This window comes from Phodopus roborovskii, unplaced genomic scaffold (assembly GCF_943737965.1).
Source record: "Phodopus roborovskii unplaced genomic scaffold, PHOROB, whole genome shotgun sequence".
Lineage (NCBI taxonomy): Eukaryota > Metazoa > Chordata > Mammalia > Rodentia > Cricetidae > Phodopus > Phodopus roborovskii.
In genome coordinates, this window is record NW_026126434.1 from 28,721,266 (window position 1) to 28,743,888 (window position 22,623).

Here is a 22,623-nt window from a genome sequence, read left to right on the forward strand (position 1 = left end):
CCAGTCCTTTGTGAGAGCAGCCAGTGCTCTGAACTGCTGAGCCATCTTTCCAGCTCCAGCAAGGAAGATTTTGTTAAGTATATTTTGCCACAATTAAAAGTGATTTTTTTAAATAATTAAAACCGTGGAATTTTACAAATGCTATATTCACATCATTTTCCAAGAAATTGAACCCAAAAGTGAATTTTTAAATGAAAAAGAGGGGAGTGTCTGGAGAGCTGGCTCAGCAGTCAAAAGCACTGGCTGCTCTTCAGAGGACTTCGATGATCAATTCCCAGCAACCACGTGGCAGCTCACAACCATCTGGAACTCCAATTCCAGGTGATGCAGCGCCCTCTTCTGTCCTCCATGGGGACTGCACACACGTAGCACACAGGCATGCATGCAGACCAAACACCCTTAGAAAGAAAGAAATCTAGCTGTGGCACATGACTTAAATACCAGCACTTGGCAGGCAGAATCCCACAGATCTCCATGAATCTCCATGAATTCAAGACTAGCCTGGTCTACACAGAAAGTTCCAGCCCTGGAGAGATGGCTCAGAGATTAAGAGACTGGCTGCTCTTCTAGAGGTCTTAAATTCAATTCCCAGCAACCACATACATGGTGGCTTACAACCGTCTGTAATGAGATCTGGTGTCCTCTTCTGGCATTCAGGCAGAACACTGTATATATAATAAATAAAAATTTTTTTTTTTTTTTTGGTTTTTCAAGACAGAGATTCTCTGTGGCTTTGAAAGCTGTTCTGGAATTAGCTCTTGTAGACCAGGCTGGCCTTGAACTCACAGAGATCCACCCGCCTCTACCTCCCAAGTGCTGGGATTAAAGGCATGAGCTACCACCACCCAGCAATAAATAAACTTTTAATTAAAAAAAAAGAAAGAAAGGAAAAGAAAAAAGAAAGTTCCAACTGAGCCAGGAGTACATAGTGAGACTCTGTCCCCAAAAATAAATAAGCTAATAATAATAAATATTTAAGAGAGACTGAACTTTTAGGAATTGAACCCTGGGTCTTACAAATGCCAGGCAAGCAGCTATCCAGCTGGGGGCTTCTGGGAGTACCTGCTTCCACACAAGCTTGAGGACCTGAGTTCAATCCTCAGCACCCATAGCCAGGCACAGTAGCAGTTGCCTGTAATCCCAGCCTTGGGGATGACGAGACAAGATGAGTCTGGGGTGTGCTGGCTAGCCAGATTAGCCAAATTGATTACCTTTAGACTCAGTGAGAGACCCTGTCTCAAAACAAGGTGGAGAGAGAGTATAGACCTCCAGCTTCCCAACATGTACATACACACAAACACCGCACTAGAGACCTGAAAAACAAACCAAAGCCAATCAGGATTATGCTTGCAACCCAAAGGCGTGCACTCCAATAGACTCCTGATGTGGCCTGCTAGAGATGGGGTATATGTAAAGAGGCATCCATGGACAATGGAAAGCTGACTGTCCATAAACTGCCTGGAGTGGACAGAATACAGTATCACACAGCCACTCACAAGAGTGCACCCTCTACTGCTGGGGTGAAGAAACCACATGGCTAGAACCCTGATACTTAGGCACCCCAGGCAACTAGATGTGTAGGGTGTCCAGCTGTAATCTCAGCACTAGGGAAGGCAGAAGCTGGAAGACTACAAGGTCTGGGCCAGCTTGAAAGAGACCTTGTCTCAAAACAAGAGTCCAGAGAACTGATTCAAAACTCCTCTCCCATGCACAAGCCCAGAGGGAATGAAGGTAGCGACCTCAGTAAAAGGCTACAGAGTCATTTCTGAGGACAGAGGAGTGTTCTCACCTCGAAAATACCCTCGTGGGAACTTAGCAGAGAAACCCTCACACATGAGCCAAGGAGACATGTATGGGAACTGAGGTCATTAACAGGCTAGTCAGTCAGTGGGTTTGCAATGCTGTATACAGCAATTAGGCTGCAGCCTCAAGCCACATCCAGCAGGGATAAATCTCCTAGGTCAGCAGGACAGGACAACAGGTCTGCACAGAGGGTACTGTTAGCACAGGTCAAACCTCCCTGTGTGTTCCTGCTCTAGCCCTAGGTCAGAATGGCAAGCACTTTAAACCAGGCTGCTGAATGACAGGACCAACTTCACAAATGTGTGCGTGTGTGAGTGCGTGTGTGCATGAGTGCGTGTGTGTTCGTGTGCGTATGAGCTCAGCCATGTGGTGGCTAGAGGCTAATTTCTGGTGTCTTCCTTGATCCTTCTCCATTTTGTTTTTTGTTTTGTTGTTTTGAGACAGGGTCACACTATGTAACTCAGACTGGTCTGGAATTGGCTATTTATACAAGGAAATCAAAGATCCACCTGCCTCTGCCTTCAGAGTGCTAGGATTAAAGGTGTGCATGTGGAACCCATGGCCCACTGGTCTTAACCTTCTGGTTTCTGAATTACTGACATGAGTCATTTCACCTGGCTCTGAATACCCCTGCATTCTAGACCGGTGCTCCTACCAGTGTGCTACCCCACCAGCTCCAAAAGGGCTTGGCAGTGCCATGGAAGAGCAGGGGTGAAAGCTGGGGGCGGAGCACCCAGCTATGTAAGTAAAAGAATGCCACCACATGCCCCTCCCCAAGCCAGCGTGAGCAATGAGGTGACCTCAACACAGTAGTTCAGGCGCTGTGCCTGGAGGGGCGCACTGGAGCTTCTGAGCTTCCCCTGAAGCCAGGCTGCAGAGTCCTCCCACACTGGTGTCCCCTGACCTCACAGGAGGAGGAAGGGGGCACACCCTGGTAGCCCAGCCCACAGCTGACCATCAGGGGGCTGGGCCAATGTGAGGCACCACCAACACCACACCAGCACCGCACCAGCAGACTGGGCCTCCCAGGGCTTGCCAAGTCTGGAAAGAATTCCCCAAACAAGCTGAGGCTTGGGGTGATACAAGCAGTGGATGGAGCTGAACCCACACACAAGGAGCCAGAGCAGACTGATGAGGGTCCACTGGTTTTCCTGGCCCAGAGGGTACATGGGTTAGGGGCTGAAAGGCACTGGGCAGTGAACTGTGGGCAAGAAAAGTCCTCAGCAATGGCTGGGCTCACCCCACGGTGGGAGGGCAGAATGCCTGGGGACTCCAGAACAAAGCCTGACGACTACCTGACAACTTCCAGATGCCTGCCATGGCCCACACCCTGCAGTGGGAGGGCCAAGGTGCTGCAGGGAAGAAAGCCAGGGGACCAACAGAAGGCAGGCAGTCTTGTCCCAGGTTCTAATGTCCCAACTGGCACCTGCTAGCCAGAAGCTGCAGAGAACAGATCCTGTCCAGGACTAGCATCATTGGGGCCTCAGCAACCCTGGAAGGGACTCTTGCAACCCAAAGCCCCCAGAAAGTGATGGGTCCCTCTGTCACTGTGCATGCTGAGCCACTGAAACCAAAAGGACCTCCAGAGGTCCCTGTACCCAAGCCTTGGGAAACCACAAAGGAGGAGATGATGGTGTGGGAAGAATGCAACAAGTCAAAAGGGTATTTGTTCTACTAAGTGGCTTTTTGTTGTGAAAAATTAGCTCCAGGCTGTCCACTGGAAGAAAGGACATATCTTCCCCTACCACACCCACCTCCCTGTCACCTGCCTGCCACACACCTCTGTCCACACACAATCCCTTCCCTGCCCTGGCAGCAGCTGCCAGGGACCACAAGGGGCCTGCACTTTTCTCTGCCCCTCCACCTTCTGTTTTCTCCCCCCTCCTCTGCCAGGACTTCCAATAAAACCAGAAAGAAAAGCCAGACTAAAATCCCCTCTGTGGAGCCATTGTTCTGGCAAGGAGCACAAATGACTGGGAGCCTGGAGTGCAAACCCGCCAGGACAGGAGGGTTCCCTAGAAGTTGTCCTCAGACCTCCTCATGTGCACTGTGACCAGCAGGCACCTACACACAGCAGCAGAAATCCCAGCACTTGGGAGGTAGAAGCATCTGGTTCACAGCCATCTTGGCTACACAGTAAGTTTGAACTCAGCCAGCTAAAACCCTGAGAGAGACAAGAGAATAAGCAAATTACACGGAACACAGTGCATACTGGACTCAAGCTATGCAGAAAACTAAACGGGAAGGTCACACCGGTGCCAGGAGCAGTGACTGACAGTTGACAGTAAAGTACCATGTGAGGTGAGAGAGAACGCATACCGCGATGAGCAGAGGGACAGCAAGTGCAGAGGTGAGGGGTGGCCAGTCACTGTGGGGAGCAGATGGTGCTGTGCCTGGAGGGGGGAGGGAGGGTGGCCAATGTAGAAACAGGGTGAGAGACCACAGAGCCAGTTGTGGGCCAAAGCAAGGCTGATGGTGGTGCAGACGGTTTGGGACCAGAAGTCATTCCCACCCAGCTGCTGAGGCAGGCATACCTCAACCTATGACATCCCCTTAGCAAATCCCCAACTCAGAACTCCATGATGGAAGCGTGGATGGAGAAGCTGATCCAAGGCCCTCTGCAGGCCCCAAACCCCCACCACTTTCCACTCCATCCCCATCAGATAGGCAGGACCCCACCCCAACCCCACAGCAAGCAGACAAAGGGTGCCATCTGGGCTCTTAGCCCCACCGCTGCCCAGCATTTAGACTGATGACGTCTCCCACCAGCCTCTCCCAGAGGAGCAGCCACACTGCAGACCTGGTGGCATCATGCTGGCATGTTCCTGCCTGCTCCCACCACACCCAGGCTCCGTCTGTCTGGTGCATATCAGCCTCATCCCTCATAGGCAATCCCCTACTTGGGCCAAGAATAGCCAGGCTATCCCTTCATCCAGCCCTGCTACTGCCAGGCCTATGGAGCCCACCACCATGGAGGACAGGAGGCCCCTCAAGGGAGAGCACGTGACTAGGTCACAGGACACAGCAGCCATGCCTGGGCTGTGGGGTTCCATCCAGCAGGAGCCACACACAGCCAGAGGCAAGTAGATATGCAGAGTTAAAAGGTCCAGACCCTTCACCTTACACATGGGGAGACTGAGACACAGAGAAGGGTTCTCCCGGGCCCTGAGCAATTGTCTTTCCCAGCTTTATTCTCTTTAAAAAAAAAAAAAAAAAAAAAAAAAAAAGTCTCAGACAAAGAAAGCTCTGTGACAGGCCAGGAATTCAGGGGAGAATGGGCCCCTGGCCAGAAGTAGGTATGCCAGGGAAGGGGGCGTGGCCTTGGAAGGAAAAGCAGAAATGTGCCATGCCAAGACAATACAGTGCATGCCAAGGTCAACACACACTGAAGAGGGTGGTCTTGGGCAGACTGGGGGTGATAGACCCAGACGTAGGTCCGGGACCCTGCAGCTGCCAAGGGATGTTCACAGCAGTGTGGAGGTCTTACCTCGGAACTTCTTGGGGGGGTTGTCCAGGTCCCCAGCTGCAGGCTCCACCACACAGCGGTCATCCACCAATCTAGGGAACAGAGCAGCCCGGTTAGAAGGAGGGGCGGGGAGCTCCAGGAGCACCAGGGACGATCCCTGGAATTTCTTCCATCACTGGAACCAGCCATGGGTCACTCTGTTTCCTAGCACTGCCATTAAAAAGGCTAGGTCTCTGAAACCACAGACAACCTTCGGCTTGCATCTGGGCTCTCATAGAGCGCAAAGGAAACTCCTGAGACCCTGCTGCCTGGGCAGGAAGGACAGGGAGAGGCAATGGGTCCAAGAGTCAAAGACAGTGGAAGATGGGAACCAAGGAGGGGCAGTTAGAGAGCATGGGAGAGAGGACTGAAGAGTCAGAGAAAGTGAGGACAAGGAGCAAATGAAATGAGAGATGACAGACAGACAGACTGACTGACTGACTGACTGACTAATAAACCTCATGCTTCCCAGGCTCAGCCAGGACCCAAACTAGGATCTGAAATTCCCTCTCAGAGCCATGGCTGGGGACTTAATCCTACATATCAGGTGGGGCGTCCATCCATGCACCCATCCTCATCTACCCATCCATCCGTGCATTCATTTACCCAAGCATCAATCCATCATCTATCCATGCACCTACCCAACCATCCACTCATCCATGCACACATCCATCCATGCATCCTACCCTTCCTTTACCCATGTTCCAACTCATCTATCCATCTACTCATCCATATACCCACCAACCATCTCTCTATTACCCATGCAACTACTCATCTACCCATCCATGAACCCATCCACCCACCCACCTATACACTAATCCATCCACCTACCCATCCCTCCACCCCATCTATGCCTCAAGTTCTCCGTCCCAGTCTCCAGGAAAGAGATAGTCATAGACCATCATCAAGACCAGCGCTGTCTCAGCACTGTGTAGCAACTATTCCTGAATTTCCACAAACTTCCCAGCAAAGAACTAGTCATTGGCTCCATTCTACCAAGGAGAAACTGCACTTAAACAGTAAATGGCTTGCTGAAGTCAAAAAGTACACATCAAAGCCCACGCCACTTCTGCACTCCTTGGGTTGGCTAGCAAGGCCGTAGGATGTGACCCCCCACAACTTCTCTCGGTGGCCTCAGTTTCCTTGCAAAGCCTCCATGTGATCCCAGCATCTCTAGACACTCTCATCTCTCCAGAGGTGGCCACCACACCTGGTGATGCCTTCAAAACACCATTCTGCCACAAGCCACAAACTGTGAGCCTAGCAGCCCTGACATCCTAGTTGGCCTTCTGATGTTGTGATAAACACCATGACCAAAAGCAACTTGGAGAGGAAAGGGTTTATTTGGCTCACCCTTCCCTATTACAACCCATCACAAGGAATCCAGGGTAAGAACCACGGAGGAATGCTGCTTACTGGCCTTATTCATAGCTCATTTAGCTTTCTTTTTATACAATTCAGGACTACCTGTCCAGGGGTGACACCACCCACAGTGGACTGGACCTTCCGAGATCAATCATTAATCAAGAAAATTCCACACAGACTTGCCTACGGGTCAGTCTGATGGAGGCAGCTTCTCAATTAAAATGCTGTCTTCCCACATAACTTGTGTCAAGTTGAAAAAAACTAATTGACACATTTGCATTCTCCACCCTCCATCTTCTAGGAAGCAAAGGCTTCCTGGCCCCGCCCCAGCCCTACCCCGTGGGCATCTCTCCCATTCCAATAGTCCTGGCTACTTCTCTACTCAACACTTACAATTCCACCACGAGTCCCAGCAATTGGTGTCATGCTCTGTATGTAATCTGCACATTGTTGTCCTGTCCTCACTGATATGAAAAATCAATACAAGAGCTTCATTCCTGCTTCTGGTGAGAGCCCCCCAAACCCTAACACCTTCGTGAGTGGGGCAAATGTGTGATCACCCTCATTGTCCTATTGGATTTCTTTACCAAAGCTCCAGAGCCACAGAAATGGCAGGATGGTCTGTCTATCTTGCCTGTTTCACCTGCATTTATGTTGAAAAGCCCCTGGGATAAGCATGGGAAACTGTTTGGCGGTTAGGGAAAGAAACTGAAGCCCTGGCTTCCTCATCGGTGCCTGGTGGAGGAGGGGCTATGGAGAACATTGATGGTCAGTCAGAGATGTCATCAATCATACATGATGGCCAACACAAAAGTGTCAGTCTGTGGCGGCAGGAGGCTAGTGTGGCCCAGAACACAGAAGCAGCTCTTCCTCCACCACACATCTCTCCTTACACATCTCTCCTGCTGGTGGGTTTGAACTGTGCTTGTTGTACACACACGTGCGGTGCAGGACCAGAGGACAACTTGCTGAAGCTATTTCTCTCCTTCTACTTTGTGCATTCCAAGGATCAAACTCAGGCCATCGGGCTTGGTAGCAGGGACCATCACCTTCTGAGCCAACTTGCTAACCCTGCAGCTGTGTTTTGTTTGCTTATATCTTTGTGTGTGCATGTGTGTACATGTGCAGAATACATGTGGAGGTCAGAGGCTGACTTTCAGCTTCTGGGAGTGAGTTCTCTTCATCCACCATGTGGGCTCACTTCCTGACTGAGCTAGTTCACCGGACTCTTAAATCAGCAATTATTAATTAAAAGACTCCCTCCCCCAATTACATATATTAACTCATCGTGTGCATGTGAGACAAGCACCTTTACCGTCTCACCAGCCACAATAAACAGTTCTGCTGAGTTCAATGATCCACGGTAGTAGGTCACCAAACATGAAGGCATGGTACAGGTCCCCTAATACATATGTGTCAATCAGAAAAGCCAGGGGCCCAGACTTGTGGCTGACATCTAGGGTGGAAGACCCTCAGCCTGTATCGCCTGGCACTAACTCCTTACAGATGGTGTAGGAGCTGGAAAGCTGCCTGATGTTTGCATACACTATTTAATTTTCTAAAAGTACTTTGCTATCACCTCCATTTTATGAGCAGGGAGCCAGAACATAGAAAGGTTAAGATCACAGAGCTGGCCTTGGAAGCACCAGTACTAGCAGGTGCTATGAAGGACCTCAACAGTGCCAGGCAGGGAAGGGGGGCACAGCCTGCTCACCCTCCCAGCCTGGTAATTCCTACACTGCTGCCTCACAGACACCCTCTCCTCGACCCAGCTGCTCTCCTCAGAAGTAAAGGCACTGGATGGGATGTCAGCACAGCTGGGTTCCTGTTCTTCCACCAAGTGGTCCTCACGCTGTCCCCACCTCACAACCCTCAGCCCCTCTCTTCCAATAGCTGCAGCTTCAAGGCAAGGTCAAGGCCTGTCTCAAAGAGGGGTGGAGAAGACTGGGGATGGTAGCTCAGCTGGTAGAGTGCTTGCTTGCCCAGCATGCCTGGGTTCGACCCCAGTACTACATAAAATGGCAAGGTCATGTACACCTGTAATTCCAGCCTGCAGGTGGATGCAGGAGGATGGAAATCAAGGCCATCCTCCACTACACAGTGAGACCTGTCCCAGACAATAGCAGAAGCAGAGCCCAGCCTTTTCTCATCACTTCTGGCCCCATCCCAGGCCAGGCCCTTCTACTCTCAACTGAACTTTACTAACTGCCTCGGCATGACATCTTCCCATGACACAGTCTGTTCCCTACAGAAAACAAAGGTCCTGGGTCCCCTCCTCAGCACGACAAACTGAACAAAAAGGTTAAGTCACATAGGTCAGCGCTCGGCTCATATCCTTCAGAAACATGAACTTCGTGAATATCCAGAGGTGGCAGGATGGCCTGAGTTGGATCCACAGAACACGCATGGTAGAAGGAGAATGAACTCAAGTTGTGCCCTGATGTCCATCTGTCCGCAGCAGGATCACACACTTCTGACTTCCTCTAGGCCCTCTGGTTCAGCCCCACAGCCTCCTGCAGGCTCCTCGAGCTCACAGGGACCTTGGCCCCTGCCTTTTCCTCTCCTAGTACCCTTTGCTTTTAGACATCCTCACTTCCTCTGCAAATCCCAGCTCAAAGGACCCATCCCCACAAAGACCATCCCCCACTACCCCTTTTTAAAACCCTGCACTGTAGCCAGGTTTGGTGGCACACACCTGCAATTCCATTTCTTGGGAAGTAGAGGCAGGAGGATCAGGAATTCAAAGTCACCCCTGGCTACATAGCAAGTTCAAGGCCAGCCTGGGCTATGTGATACAATATGGAGTTACAGGATATGGAGCTACCCCATAAATAAAAAATGTAATCAGTGCACTGCTCCATGCTCTGCTGCCCTCACTCGCCTTCTTTGTTCTGGTTCCGACTTGGCTCTCACTGCCATGAGTGGTATGCAGATCCCATAAGGACAGGGGTGTGGACTTTGCCCTCTGCATCCCCAGTGCCCAGACCTGCAGAGCAGGCAGCATAAAGTGCATACTGAGTAGGTGAAATGATTGGTTCTGCCAGCTGTGGAGAGAACATGAGCCAGAAAAGACAGGGTCTCTGCCTTGGGAAGTGAAGGCCTCATGGAGAAGACAAGTCACACACTGAGAGGAATAATGATGAAGGGTGCACATCAGTGCCAGCTGGTGGGACCACAGCAATGGATTCTGTCTGGATTTAGGATTGGGAAGGTCAGCACCTACCGGACCAGGTGTGTAAGAGCCTGGGAGCTGCCGGCCTTGAATAAAGCATAGGATTTCCTGTAAGACATCATGAATCAGACCAGCTGGCAGGGCTCTCACAAAGCCAGAAGGGGGGGGGGGGATACTGACCCAGGCCTACATGAGCCCCTGCCAAGGGCTCTAGGGCCTTTAGGAAGTGTGGAAGTCACAATCAGGAGACAATGGGGGCAGTCCCGCTACCTACCCTTGGCCAATACACAAGGCCTTGTGGGAAGGGAGAGAGGGAAAGGTCCCTTACTCAGTAAACCCTTTCTTGACCAGGACCCCTCCTTTCGTCCCTGAGACCATGTCTGGATCACTCCTACAAGCCACACAAATGAGCATATACATGTTTGTCCTAGTCGGCCGGCTCAGATCAACCTGGTCTGTATCTAGGTGGAGGTCCATCTGTCCCTGTCCACATCGTGTCAGCTTCTGAAGCCCTCACAGAGCCTAGGGTGTTCATTGCAGTGAGAGCACATGGCCATTCAGAGCCACACACAAGCAGAGAAAAAAGCAGCCCAGAAGCACAAGGCACAAGGCCAAGGGCAGCCATGGAGAAGCTGCCCCTTCTTAGGAGGCAGAGAGGAGGGCAGGGGACCTTCGGGGCTGCTCCTGGGGCAAGATGCCCAGCACCCCACTAGATTTCATCAACACCCCCAACCAGAGGCCGCTCAGTGATACCATGCTATCATCCTCTTTTTAAAGATTTATTTATTAGAGAGATGGCTCAGTGGTTAAGAGCACCAGCTGTTTGTCCAGAGGACCCAGGTTTGATTCCCAGCACCCACATGGCAGCTCACATCCATCTGTAACTCAAGTCCCAAGGTATTCAACACCCTCTTCTGGCCTCCTTGGGCCAGAAGTACTACACAGACATACATGTAGGCAAAGTATCCATATACATAAAAATAAGTATTAAAAAATAAATAAAAACGATGGTGGTGGTACACGCCTCTAATCCTAGCACTCAGAAGGCAAAGGCAACAGATCTCTGTGAACTCAAGGCCATCCTGGTCTATAGAACGAGTTCCAGGATGGTCAGGGCTGTTACATAAAGAAACCCTGTCTCTAAAAACCAAAATAATAAATCAGGCATTGGTGGCGCATGCCTTTGATCCCAGCACTTGGGATCTCTATGAGTTTAAGCCCAGCCTGGTCTACAAGAGCTAGTTCCAGGACAGGCTCCAAAGCCACAAAGAAACACTGTCTCAAAATAATAATAATTACAAATAAGCTCATGGGTATGCATGAGTGTCTGCCATGTGTGCAGGTACCCCTGGAGCCCATATGGGTATCTGACCCCCTGCCGCTGCAGTTACAGGTGGTGCGAGCCTCCCCATATTCATGCTGAAAACTAAATTCCCGTCCTCTGCAAAAGCAGGGCACACTCTTAACCAGCTGCCGAGCCATCTCTCCACTCTAGCCATGCCCTTTGTATTGAAATGCTGTCTACAGGATCCAGAGAACCCAATACCTCCACAAGCCTTGCTTCTCCTAAAGATTTACAACTGAAGCGCCCCAAGCCAGTACTACCTGACCAGGTGGGAGGGGGTGAAGCCACTAACAGATAATCCAGAAAGCCCTTATCAGATGGGCTGCCAGGAAACTGGGGACGGAAGCAGGCCTGAAGACACCGGACGGGTAAGTTTTGATGACAGCTGAGAAAGTGCCCCCAGATTTCCAGCTGGGCCTTGGTTCCACACACCCCATCCAGCTGCAAGCGAAACTCCCCACATCTAACCACCCACCATCACCAAGAGAGGTGAGCATGGCCTCGCCCAGCCTACCTCAGCAGCTACAGCCAGAACACTGCACCTGGGCTGGGTGCCCAGGGTGGGTGGGGACCCACAAAGGCTCCCCTATTCCTCTCCACCCAGTGGCACTGCGTCTCTAGCTGTAGCACTCCTTCCCCTCCTGGGGGGGGGGCAGCTGTGTTCATGACAATAGCCCGGCCACAGGTGCACACCTGGCATCACAGCCTACGCCAAATCCTCAGCTTGCATCCCCCCTCGGTCTTACCCTCCACCAACAAAGCCTCAGGAAGCCCATGCACACCCTGATAAGTGCCCAGAAGACAGAGCATCCCTGTCCACACCTGCCCACCAGGCCCAGCCACACAAAAGCCCTAAAGACAGGCCCTGCTGCTAGCCTTCCATCCATGGGGAAGCATAGGCCTGCACTATACAGAACATGATGGAGAGGAAGGAATCCTAGCAGGAGGCCCATGAGCAGAACCATCCTGGACCCTAAGGAGGAACTAGCTTGCTCTAGAAAGCTCCCCCTAAAATGCTCAAGGAGCCTAGACTCCAAGACCTTGGTTTAAGAGAGGACATGTGTGGCCGGTTTGGCACTGAGTGGACTTTGAGATTCAGGTGGAAACCATGGGAAAGGCAGCTGGGTGGGTCAGAGCTGGCTGGAGATTAGATAAGGAGGAGGAAGGGTTCTAGATAGAAGTAGGGCAGTGACTCTTGGGGAGCCTGACTCAAAGCCTGTACCAACCAGCTCAGCCACCAAGAAAAAACAGCATGGGACACAGGGAAATCCCCAAGAGCCTTTCCGCATCCACAATGTACAGTAGACCCAAGGAAGGTTCTGGAAGGAGAGAACCATAGCCTTGAGGAACAATCAGTGGCAGCTCTCAGCCCAAGTGTCAACATCCAGCCCAGAGCACTGGCTATCCCTCCACAGCCAGTGGCCCAGGAGAAGGCCACTTCCAACAGTGGGCATTCTAAGACCATCCCGATGGGTTACAGTGATGTGGGGAGACCTCTCCAGATACCCAGAGTTGCACCTACTGGATAGGATCTGGATGTTGGAAAAGGAACCCAGACTCATTGCTCATTGGCTGGGGTCTCAGGCTATGGTGTTCACTCTCTCACGTGCTCTCTCTCTCTCTCTCTCTCTCTCTCTCTCTCACACACACACACACACACACGCACACACACATACCACACACACAGAGAGAGAGAGAGAGAGAGAGAGAGAGAGAGAGAGAGAATCCCTTTCCTTCTTATGCCCATCTGCACTAATAGCATAGTTCAAGGCTTCAGCAGAGAGCTCAGGGACAATAAACCCTGTACTCAGTGAGTCTCCCCAGGATGGATGCAAAGATGGTTGAACTTGGCCTAGAAATAATGATCCCAGTTGGGGTTCCAGCTCTGAGGGCTCCTCTGCCCACGGGCTGGGGTTTTTGGCTCAGCATCGGGCAGCTGCTGTGCTGTGTGCATAGGACACATCTATGGGTACCAGAAGGAAAAGGAGAAAGGGACCACAGGATGGGTTCTACTGCCCTCCCCTCAGCCCCTAAGCCTCCAGGGCCTACAGTCCATCACTCAGGAGCAATGCTCAGCTTGACCCACTTGCAGAGTAACCAAGACTGAGGAGTCTCAGAAGGGCAAAACTTCAGGCCCAGCACACCCCCTCCAGAACTCCTCAAAGTTCTCTGGAAAAATGACCTAGTGACATGGAGCCCCAAAGTCAGATGCTGCAGATTTGACATCATGGTTGTCAGTATTCAGGCATCTCTACTGGCCTGTCCTTGGGGTTCTGACAGGATCCGCCCTCAGCTGCAGCCACTAAGACACCTCCTGTGCACATTCACTATGTTCCCTTTTAAAAGGGCCCAGCCCACCTCCCATCCTTCTCCCTTTTTTTCTTCCCCTCTCTCCTTTCTCCCCCTTTCCTGTCTCCTGCTGCTCCTGTCTCTGGAGGCTGGTCTACCCCCTCCTCTTTTTATGTTCCCTTTCCATAATTAAAAAAAAAAAAAAAAGGAAAAAAACCTCTGCTTGAACCCTGTCTCATGGAATCCTCTCTCTCGTGCTGCTTTTCTTAAATGGCAACAACAGTTGGAAAGCAATATAGGTGGGAGGCATAAGGGCCAAACACTGACCATGCAGGACCCTGAATTAAAGCACAAGTCCAAAGCACACTAAGCAATTGGACCATGGACTGAGAATATGGGATGCTGTTGGGACCCAGGGGAGCATAAGTTTATTTCTGTTGTGAAACATGAACTCAGCAAGTAGATCATGGCTGGCCTGGAACTCAGAAGTCTACCTTCTTCTGCCTCCTGAGTGCTGGGATTAAACACATACACAGATGGGTTTTGGTGAGACAGGGTCTGGTGTAGCACAGATAGGCTGCAAACCTAAACAGCTAAGCCTGACCTAGAACCCATGGTCTTCCTGCCTCTGTCTCACAAGCGCTACGATTATAGGTATGTGTCATCACACCCTAGTTTATAGGGTGCTGGGGATGGGACTCAGGATTTCGAGCTACGTGAGTGCTCTACCAACTGAGCCACACCCCCAGGTAACTTTTCCTGAAATGTATGTGTCCTCAGCTGCTAATGAGGGGTCCAAGGGAGAGCAGAACCTGTAAGTGACAGATGCGTGACCACAGCCATCCACGTCATTGTTGTCATCCTGAGACATATCTGATTTTCCTTTTTCCGATGACCCATGTTACCCACCAAGTGTCTCCTACCGGACACCTGCAGACTGGTTGTCCCAAAGGCTGGAAGGGCTGATGACCAGCTGGCTGGAGGAAAGATGAGGGAAGGGATTTGATAAACAAATAAGCACCTGCAGCAGCTGGAGGCCGAGATTTGTGTTCTCTGCCCCTCTGGATCTGCCCACCTGCAGCTAAAAACCTCTTTGCAAATAGGATCAGGCTTGCACAGGTCCCTCATGTCACCTCAAGGACAAGCCTCAGCAATGAGGCCCAACCAACCAACCCTCCACCACAGGGTCAGGGGCAACAGCTAACCTCACATCTGCCCTCACCAACTCCCCTCTCTCCCGAGGGCCCTGCAGTGTCCTGATTAACACCCCTGCTACCTGACCCCAGGTTCTTGACAGCTGGGAAGCTCGGGTACCCAGGCTGTGCAGCCAGGCCCTGGGCTGGGCAACCTGCTGGCCCAGGGACCTCAGAACTCACACTCGCCTAAGATGAAGCAGTAGAAATCCTTCTCCCTCCCTCAGGCCTGCCCCCCTCCCTGATCCCCCAGCCCCAGGGAGGGGCTCCAGTCATATACTCTGCAGTCTGGAGGGCAGAGCTGGATGTGGACATCCACAGATTCCAGCTGTGTGTATAAGATTATCGAAACCCAGAAACCTGCCCGGAAGCTGAAAGCAGAAAGCTGGTATGTCCCCACCCTACAATCCATCTCCCCTCCCCACCCCCCAACCCAAGCCACCACCCACTGGGCCGAGCCAGGGAGGGGACAGGGTCAGGAATGTAGGGCAGGGCAATAAGGGCTACGGACTAAAGCAGGGTTCTTCAAAGCCAAATTGCTGGCTGTGGGGCAGAAGTGTGTGTTTGTGGGGGGGGGTTGATCCTGTCTCTTCCACACACCCCTACACCACCCCCTCTGTTCACTGCTCTCCACGGGGGACATCACACCCAAGTGCTGCGGCATGGGACCTCCACCACGCCCAACCAAGAGGGCGGAGGCCGTTTCACTCCCCACCAGCCAAGCAACAGTCATAAACATGTGACACAAAGTGGGTCAGACCCTCTGTGGCACAGTCCTGCCTCCGCCACCACAACAGCACTGCAGGAAGGTAGGAGCAAAAGTAGGCCTTCCCTTTGATGCCCATCCAGATAACTGAACAGGTGTCCAGACACGTGAGCTCCAGGGTGCCCAGGGCAAATATGTGAAGATTCACAGGCAACAAGGACGGTTGGTACCAGGGATGCTGTCGGGAGTTGCAGCGCCTCCTACCTACGATGTTCTGCTAACAGTGGGTTAGCTTGGGAGAGGGCAGACATGTCCACAGAACACTGGGTGTTCTTGTTTGTTTGTTTTTCAAAACCTAAGTTTGCAAACATGGGACTAGCTGAGCCTAAGCCACTGCCTTGTACTAAAGAACAAAAGTGTTGTACTTCCTTCCAGTGAAGTCACAGTTAGCCAGGGCAGGTCTTAAATACACCTGGGGAATGCAGGCAGTTTGGGAGGCAACAGCCTTCCCCCAGGAATTACAAGGTCTCACTTAAGGCTAAAAGGGCCCCAGTGAATTATCGAATCAGCTCTATGCTGGACAGGATGCAACAGGGAGAACTATGCCAGAAACAGTACCTAGCACATAGTAGGTACCTTAATGAAAGTTTAGTGAGTGACTTCATGAAGTCCAATGAGAACAAAGAGAGTTCTGAGCCAAGGAGCAGGCAGACTAAGCAGACAGGTTTCCTCACAGCCCATTTAGAGACCCAGGTACACATGCAGGATGGTGCACACCTGTGATCCCAACACGTGGGGGGGGGGGGTCGAGGCAAGAAGACGATGAACGATGCCAACAATTTTAAAGTCAGCCAGGGCAACATAGCAAGGCTGTCTCAAATGGCCACAGGGTCTGTCTGTCTAGGAGGGTTGTCGTCTGGGCTGCCCATCTCAGTGATGCAGCCCAGTGAGGGCTTAAAAACAATACATGAAAGTAAAAGGTGATTCCAGGAGTCTTTACACACACACACACACTGCAGTGCTGGGAGCGCTATGCACACTCAGCAAGCATCCCCCACCAAGCTACACCCCGCCCCCTTTTCACTCTTGACCTTACAATCCTCCTGTCTCCATCTCCTGAGTAGCTGGGATGACTGGCCTGTACCACCACATCCAGCTGGGAGCTAGATTTTTCTTTTAAACACCCTCCATCCAAGACATTCCCAGGTACAGCTTGAGCACCTTAGGGGATGTGCAGGGCTGCAGAGATGGCTCAGCAGTTAAGACTACTGCTCCTGCTCTAACAGATGACCCAAACTCAGTTCCCAGTACCCATGCAGGGCAGCTCATAATCACATTAACTCCAGCACTAGGGGAACCTGATATCCTCCTCTGGTCTCTACGGGTAGCTACCTAAACTCACATACACACCCCTACCCACACATGCTAATAATTAAATCTTTTTTTTCCCTCCCCTACACAGGTTCTCACTGTGTAGCCCTGGCTGTCCTGGACCCTGCATATAGACCAGGCTGGCCTCACAGAGATCCACCTGCCTCTGCCTCCTGAGTGCTGGGATTAAAGGTGTGCTCCATTACACCTGGCATTAAATCTTTTTTAAAGAAAAAGAGAGAATACATAGGGTGCTCTGGAGATGTAATTGTCTGTCAGAACCCTAGGTTTGATCCCAGCATGGGGGTGGGGGACACTACACTTGAGAAGGCAGAGTTGTGGAAGTGCCCAGTTACTGATGGAACAGGGGCCAGGGAGCTTCCTGGCCCAGGGGCCCTTGACCCTATATGCTAACTACCCCACCAAGGAGTGACCCAGGTCCAGAGATACTGAGACACCCCCCAAAAGTGATCACAGGCCTTTCATGGACAGCAAAGTTTCCCTGACAAAAGTCCTCTAGTTCACCTGCACCCCTAACTCAATCCCTAGGGTCCTGCACCAACTCTATGGACACTAAAAGGTCTCCAGAGGGCCAGATGGGACCTGCCATTCTCATGAACAACTTTTTGTAGTTACTGGCCTGGAACCACATTAACCCTCCCCCTCCTCCTCCCCGATTTGCAGCTCTGGCCTTCGCTGCCTCCACCTGGAAGAGGGACGAAGTCAGCTATGGCCATGCTTCTCTGCCAGGAACAGGTGTGGGCCTGCTTCCCCAAGTCTCAACCACCTTCAGGATCCACTCCCCAACCCCTCCCAACCTCCCAACCCAGTTAATGTACAATCTCCATGGGACCTCTAATTATCCCAGAGGGTTTAACTGGCTGTGTCAAGTGCTCAGGCCCCAAAGCCTGAGCTGCTGCCTCTCAACCAGTGCTCCCTCTCACCTCCCCAGCTGGCCTAGCCACTAAGGCTTCCCGTCTTCAACAAACTCATTTCACAGACTCTAACTGAACGCCAGACACTGGGCACAGAGAGAGGCCCAGGAGCCCCATCACATCAGCCCCAGGTTCAAGAGCCTCAGGAAAGTCTGAAGGACCAGAGTTAAAGGTGGAGGCAGATGAAAGCCTCTAGAGCTGGTTCAAGCCCTGGGAATGTCATTAAAATGCAGTATTGAAGACTGAAGTTCAGCTCACTGGCAGAGCACAGGAACCTGCCTAACAAATGTACCTAGCATGCAGTCAGCATGCCTCAGACCAGACTGCACAGTTAGATGCCTGAGACCAGCAGGCACAGTCAGCATGCCTCAGACCAGACTGCACAGTTAGATGCCTGAGACCAGCAGGCACAGTTAGCATGCCTCAGACCAGCATGCAAGTTAGCATGCCTCAGACCAGCATGCAAGTTAGCATGCCTCAGACCAGCATGCACAGTTAGATGCCTGAGACCAGCATGCAGTTAGCATGCTTGAGACCACCATGCACAGTTAGATGTCTAAGACACAGCTGGCATGCCTCAGACCAGCAGGCACAGTTGGATGCCTTAGACAAGCATGCACAGTTAGCATGCCTCAGACCAAGGTTCAACTTCCTGCACTGCAGAAAAGGAAACAAAAGCAGGGAGATTCTGGTTCAGGCAGCCTGAACATGCAGTCTCTTAAGAGTCTATCTACTAAGGTCAAACTTTTTTTTTTTTTTTTTTTTTTTTTTTTTGTCTGCTTTGTTTTTGTTGTCTTGCCCAGGCTAGACAGTTAGCAGAGGCTGTCTTTCAATTCATGATCCCCCCCCCCTGCTACTCCTTCCCAGGTGCTAAGATTACAGACCTCATTCCACAGGACTACAGAGTTCCTAAGGGATGCTGCAGCTTTGGGACTGGAGAGTCTACTGTGGGTACAGTAAATTACAGTACCATCACTTATTCCTCACCAGCTGTAATCCCAGCTCCCTCCTTCTTCACAAGTGCCCAGCACAGTGTAACCTCCATGCTGGTACATCTGACTTACCCTGCCGGTGCCTGCCCTATGAGCATTAGCTGGGCCTATAGGGAGCCTACAGGGAGCTTGATTCCCACCAGAGAGCAGTTTGAAAATGTCACAGAAAAAAAAAAAAAAAAAAAAAAAAAACAGAGTTAATTCTGCCCTAGAAGGTGGGGCCTCAGCTCTTTCAAAAGAGGCCACTTTGGGCTAGGTCTTAGAGGGTAGGACAGATTTACTCAGGCCTGCAGGAGTCACAGGAGCAAAGGTAAAGAGACCAGGGGGAAGTTCCAGGAAATGCACCTGAAATTCTGTCCAGGGGAGTGCAGATTAGACTTGGGCCTGCACACTGGGCCAGGCTGGGAAGGTAGTTGTCCATCTCTTGCAGGGAGGGTTCTCGATGCCCCTGAGACCTGTACTGAGGTCCAGGTGGACTAAAGTAGAAATTCCTGGGACAGGAAGGGCCGAGAGAAAGAACGTACACAGAGAATGGGTGCAGAAGGCTGAACATACTGAAGACCTCTCAAAGGCATGGCTCCATGCTTAAGAGTGCTGGCCTCACTGGCCAGGACCTGAGTTCATCCCCACCACCCTCAAGATGGCTCATACCCATCTTGTCCCAGGGGATCCGACGCCCTCTTCTGGCCTCCACAGCCACCAAGCACCCACATGGGACACATACATGCATGCAAGCAAAACACCTATACACATAAAATAACTTAAAAGAGAGCGAGAGATAGCACGCAGAGGGATTCCCAAAGGAGGGAAACTGTCTGAGAGTGGGGAAAGGGGACTGAGACCCTTCTCTGTCGATCCTCAAGGGGCTTAAAGGACATCTACCCAGCTCAGTCCTGAGCCAGACACATCAACAAAGAAGTAGCTATTTTTCCAAAGTACTGCAGAGCCTGGGGAGAAGGGGGCTCCCACCTCTGGCTTCACACCACACACACACACACACACACACACACACACACACACACACCGTCCCACAGCAGAATGTGAAGTGCTGACTGTGAATCTCCTGGCACTGCACACACACACACCGTCCCACAGCAGAATGTGAAGTGCTGACTGTGAATCTCCTGGCACTGCTCTGTGCCAGGCTTGCAAAGATGCTGGCCCAGATGTGGCCCCACCCCTTTTCTCTGGGGTAACTTCAGAAGAGAAATCTGATGGGGAGGTGTGTGTGTAGGAATCTACATCTGACCCAGGAGGTGTGTAGGAGAGCCTGAAGGATGCTGGGAGAGGGAAGGAATGCTGGAACTCCCATCTCTCTCAGCAGAGAGGCTCCTGTGGTTTCTCCTCCCAACAGCACACTGAATTCCAACCTCCAAGTGGAGAAACCCAGTGAGCCGGGAACTTCCCACCTGCCGGACTAGTGTAAGGCTAACCTTGGACTGAGGATGCCCCCCACGTGCTTCCAAATATCCCACAGAGGAGTCACCCTCTGGGCAGCTGGGTAAGATGAGGCCACATAGCCCTCCGCCCTGCCTTACCCCTTCCCGCCCCCCAGCACTGAAAATGGGGCAAAAGGACTAGGAGATCCTGGCCTGCACTCCTACGCCTCCAGCAGCGAGGTGCCCAGGGGCTTCCCAAAGATACAGGGTCTCTACCCTCTCCCAGCTCACAGGCCCGGCCCCAGCTAGGGATATAATCGATTCCCTGCTTAAACAGCCCAGACCCTGGGGGGTGGCAGCCAGAATTAATTATTGTTTGTAAAGCAATCTAGAGAACCTGGGACCAGGGGCGCCAGAGTTGCTGCACAGGAAATTGACGGGGAGAAGGGGGGAAGGGGGCCAGCTGGCCAAGACCTGGGTTGCCAGGACCGGGAGGGTAAAGAAAACACCCCTACTAAAGCCGGGATGGGGCACAAAGACAGTGAGAAGGTGCTGGGGCGATAGAGGTGAGTGCCAGGCTCCAGTCTGGGCCAACCCTAGCACCTCACCCCCCAATCCCAGTCAAGCACACCCAGGCCCTCTCCAACTCAGGTCCCAGACACCTGCCACCTGCACCTCCCAAGGACCACTGCAAAGAAAGTTCAAACCCCTCGGACGCAAGTGAAGAAAATCAGTGTGCCAGAAGTGGCGGGCTTAGTGGGCCCAAGCGCCTCCCGCTAATTCCCCAGGGCGCCCAACTACTACCTGAGCAAACAGAGCATTTCCTTTCTCTAAGAGAGGGAGGCCAGTGTCCCCTCGCTTCCCGAGACAGGGGCGCCCAAGCCCGCTATCAAGGGGCAGGGGACTGGGGCATCAGGAGACACGCAGCTGTTGGGCGGCCCCGACGCCCCCCTCTTTGCCCTAGGCTCACTCACCCCAAAGTGCTGATGAAGCCATTGACTGAGCCCTCGGCGTACAGGGACACTATGTCCCCGATGTGAAGAAAGCTGGACATTTCGTTCATGGCTTCGGCCCTCCGGGGCTCGAGGCCGCAAGGTTGCCCACGAGAGAGCTGCCAGGCTCGGTGCAGAGGACTATAGCGCGCTGGGCAGAGAGGGACGCAGTGCCACCTCGCAGCCCGGCGACCAGGACGATCGGGGCGGCCGGAGCAGGCTGGCGGCCACTGGAGCGCGAGGAGGCGCGATGTGGCCGCGGTCCGGGTGAAGAGGTGACCACGTCTCTGCGCGTCCGCAGCCCTCCAGCCCGGCCCGGCCGGCGCGTACCTGCAACTGCGAAGGAGCAGGAAGTCTGAGGCCGCCACACACATGCAAATCCCGCCCGGGAGGCGGGGAGGCCACACCCCGGCCCGCCCCCGCTGCGGCTCCCACGTGCACCCGCGCCCGGGGCTCTGCCTCCCCGACAGCTTGCGCGCGCGCCTTGATCCCCAAAAGCGCCCAGCGGACCCCAGGATCTAGCTTGCCTCCTACACAGCTGTCCACCAGCACCACGCTGCACTTCGCCGCTCTTCACCCTCGGAGATCCCCAGATCGCCTGTCCTGTGGCCCAAGCGTGGTGGAGCACACCGGGAACTTGGCCATGGTCACCCTGCGGCAACCGCGCCCAGCTGAGAACCGTCTAGAGCCTGGACACACGCTCAAGCCCTTAGCGTTGCAAATCAGGATTCATTTCTCTCAACATGAAAAGCCTTTTCATTGCACAATAGAAAGTGCTTGGACTTGGAGGGGAAATGAAGCAATGGGGTGGGTTTTATTTTTGTTGTGTTCTCTCTCTCTCTCTCTCTCTCTCTCTCTCTCTCTCTCTCTCTCTCTCTCTCTCTCTCTCTCTCTCTCTCTGTCTGTCTGTCTCTGACTCCCCGCATTCCTGTGTACAAAGAGATCCAACTTTCGAATCAGTTTAGCCTCTCCTCTCCAGGAGGAATTGGCTCCAATTTCTCTTGGCTCCTTCTGTCTTTCCTTTAAAATAAATAATAGTGGGAGGGGGAGAACATTAACTGCTCTAGTTAGTAGAGCATCCCTGAGCCCACAGAAACAAGTTGCCGTAGCCTGCCGGCCTGGACAACACTCCAGACTCGTGCTCACAAAATTCAGCCCTCAGACTCATCCCCAAGTCGCCTACTTTCTGTTCTGCGCCGCTGAGGTTGGGCGTTTGCTTCTGAGTCTTTGGTTTGAACTCTTAAGATAAGAGTGCCCCCCCCCCGCCACCCCCCCTTCGGTCATGTTTGCTCTCTTCCTCCCCCTCCCCCACCCCGTATTTCCTGAGGGGCGGGGGTGGGGGCGTTTGTCCCTGGGAGAAAAGTAGGAGGGGACTTACTTGCGAGACAGAAGCAGGAAGAGACCCGGGAGGGGTGGAGACAGCTGCCAGCCTTGAGACAGCTGCTGACCTGGACAGAGAAATCTGAAAGCTTCTAAAGCGCATGAGGTTTTTAACCAAGACCCTGAAAGTTGATGATACAGCTGATGATATTGGGCATCCAGGCCTTTAAGAAAGAAGTAGAGGCAGGAGGATGGG

General features: G+C 52.4%; 1 protein-coding gene across 2 annotated transcripts in view; it reads right to left on the minus strand.

Moving 5' to 3' along the window:
- Positions 1-21,512, minus strand: part of Itpr3 (inositol 1,4,5-trisphosphate receptor type 3) — a 63,948-nt gene extending 42,436 nt beyond the window's left edge. The window contains exons 1-2 of one of the 2 annotated variants that reach the window (XM_051187154.1): positions 21,030-21,512; positions 5,291-5,361 (exon numbers count right to left, since the gene is read on the minus strand). In XM_051187154.1, coding sequence (XP_051043111.1) covers positions 5,291-5,361; positions 21,030-21,421 — 463 coding nt within the window. In that variant the 5' untranslated portion in view covers positions 21,422-21,512. The remainder of the gene's footprint in view (positions 1-5,290; positions 5,362-21,029) is intronic. The other variant, XM_051187153.1, reaches the window with a different exon arrangement.
- Between the last annotated feature and the right edge of the window lie 1,111 nt (positions 21,513-22,623).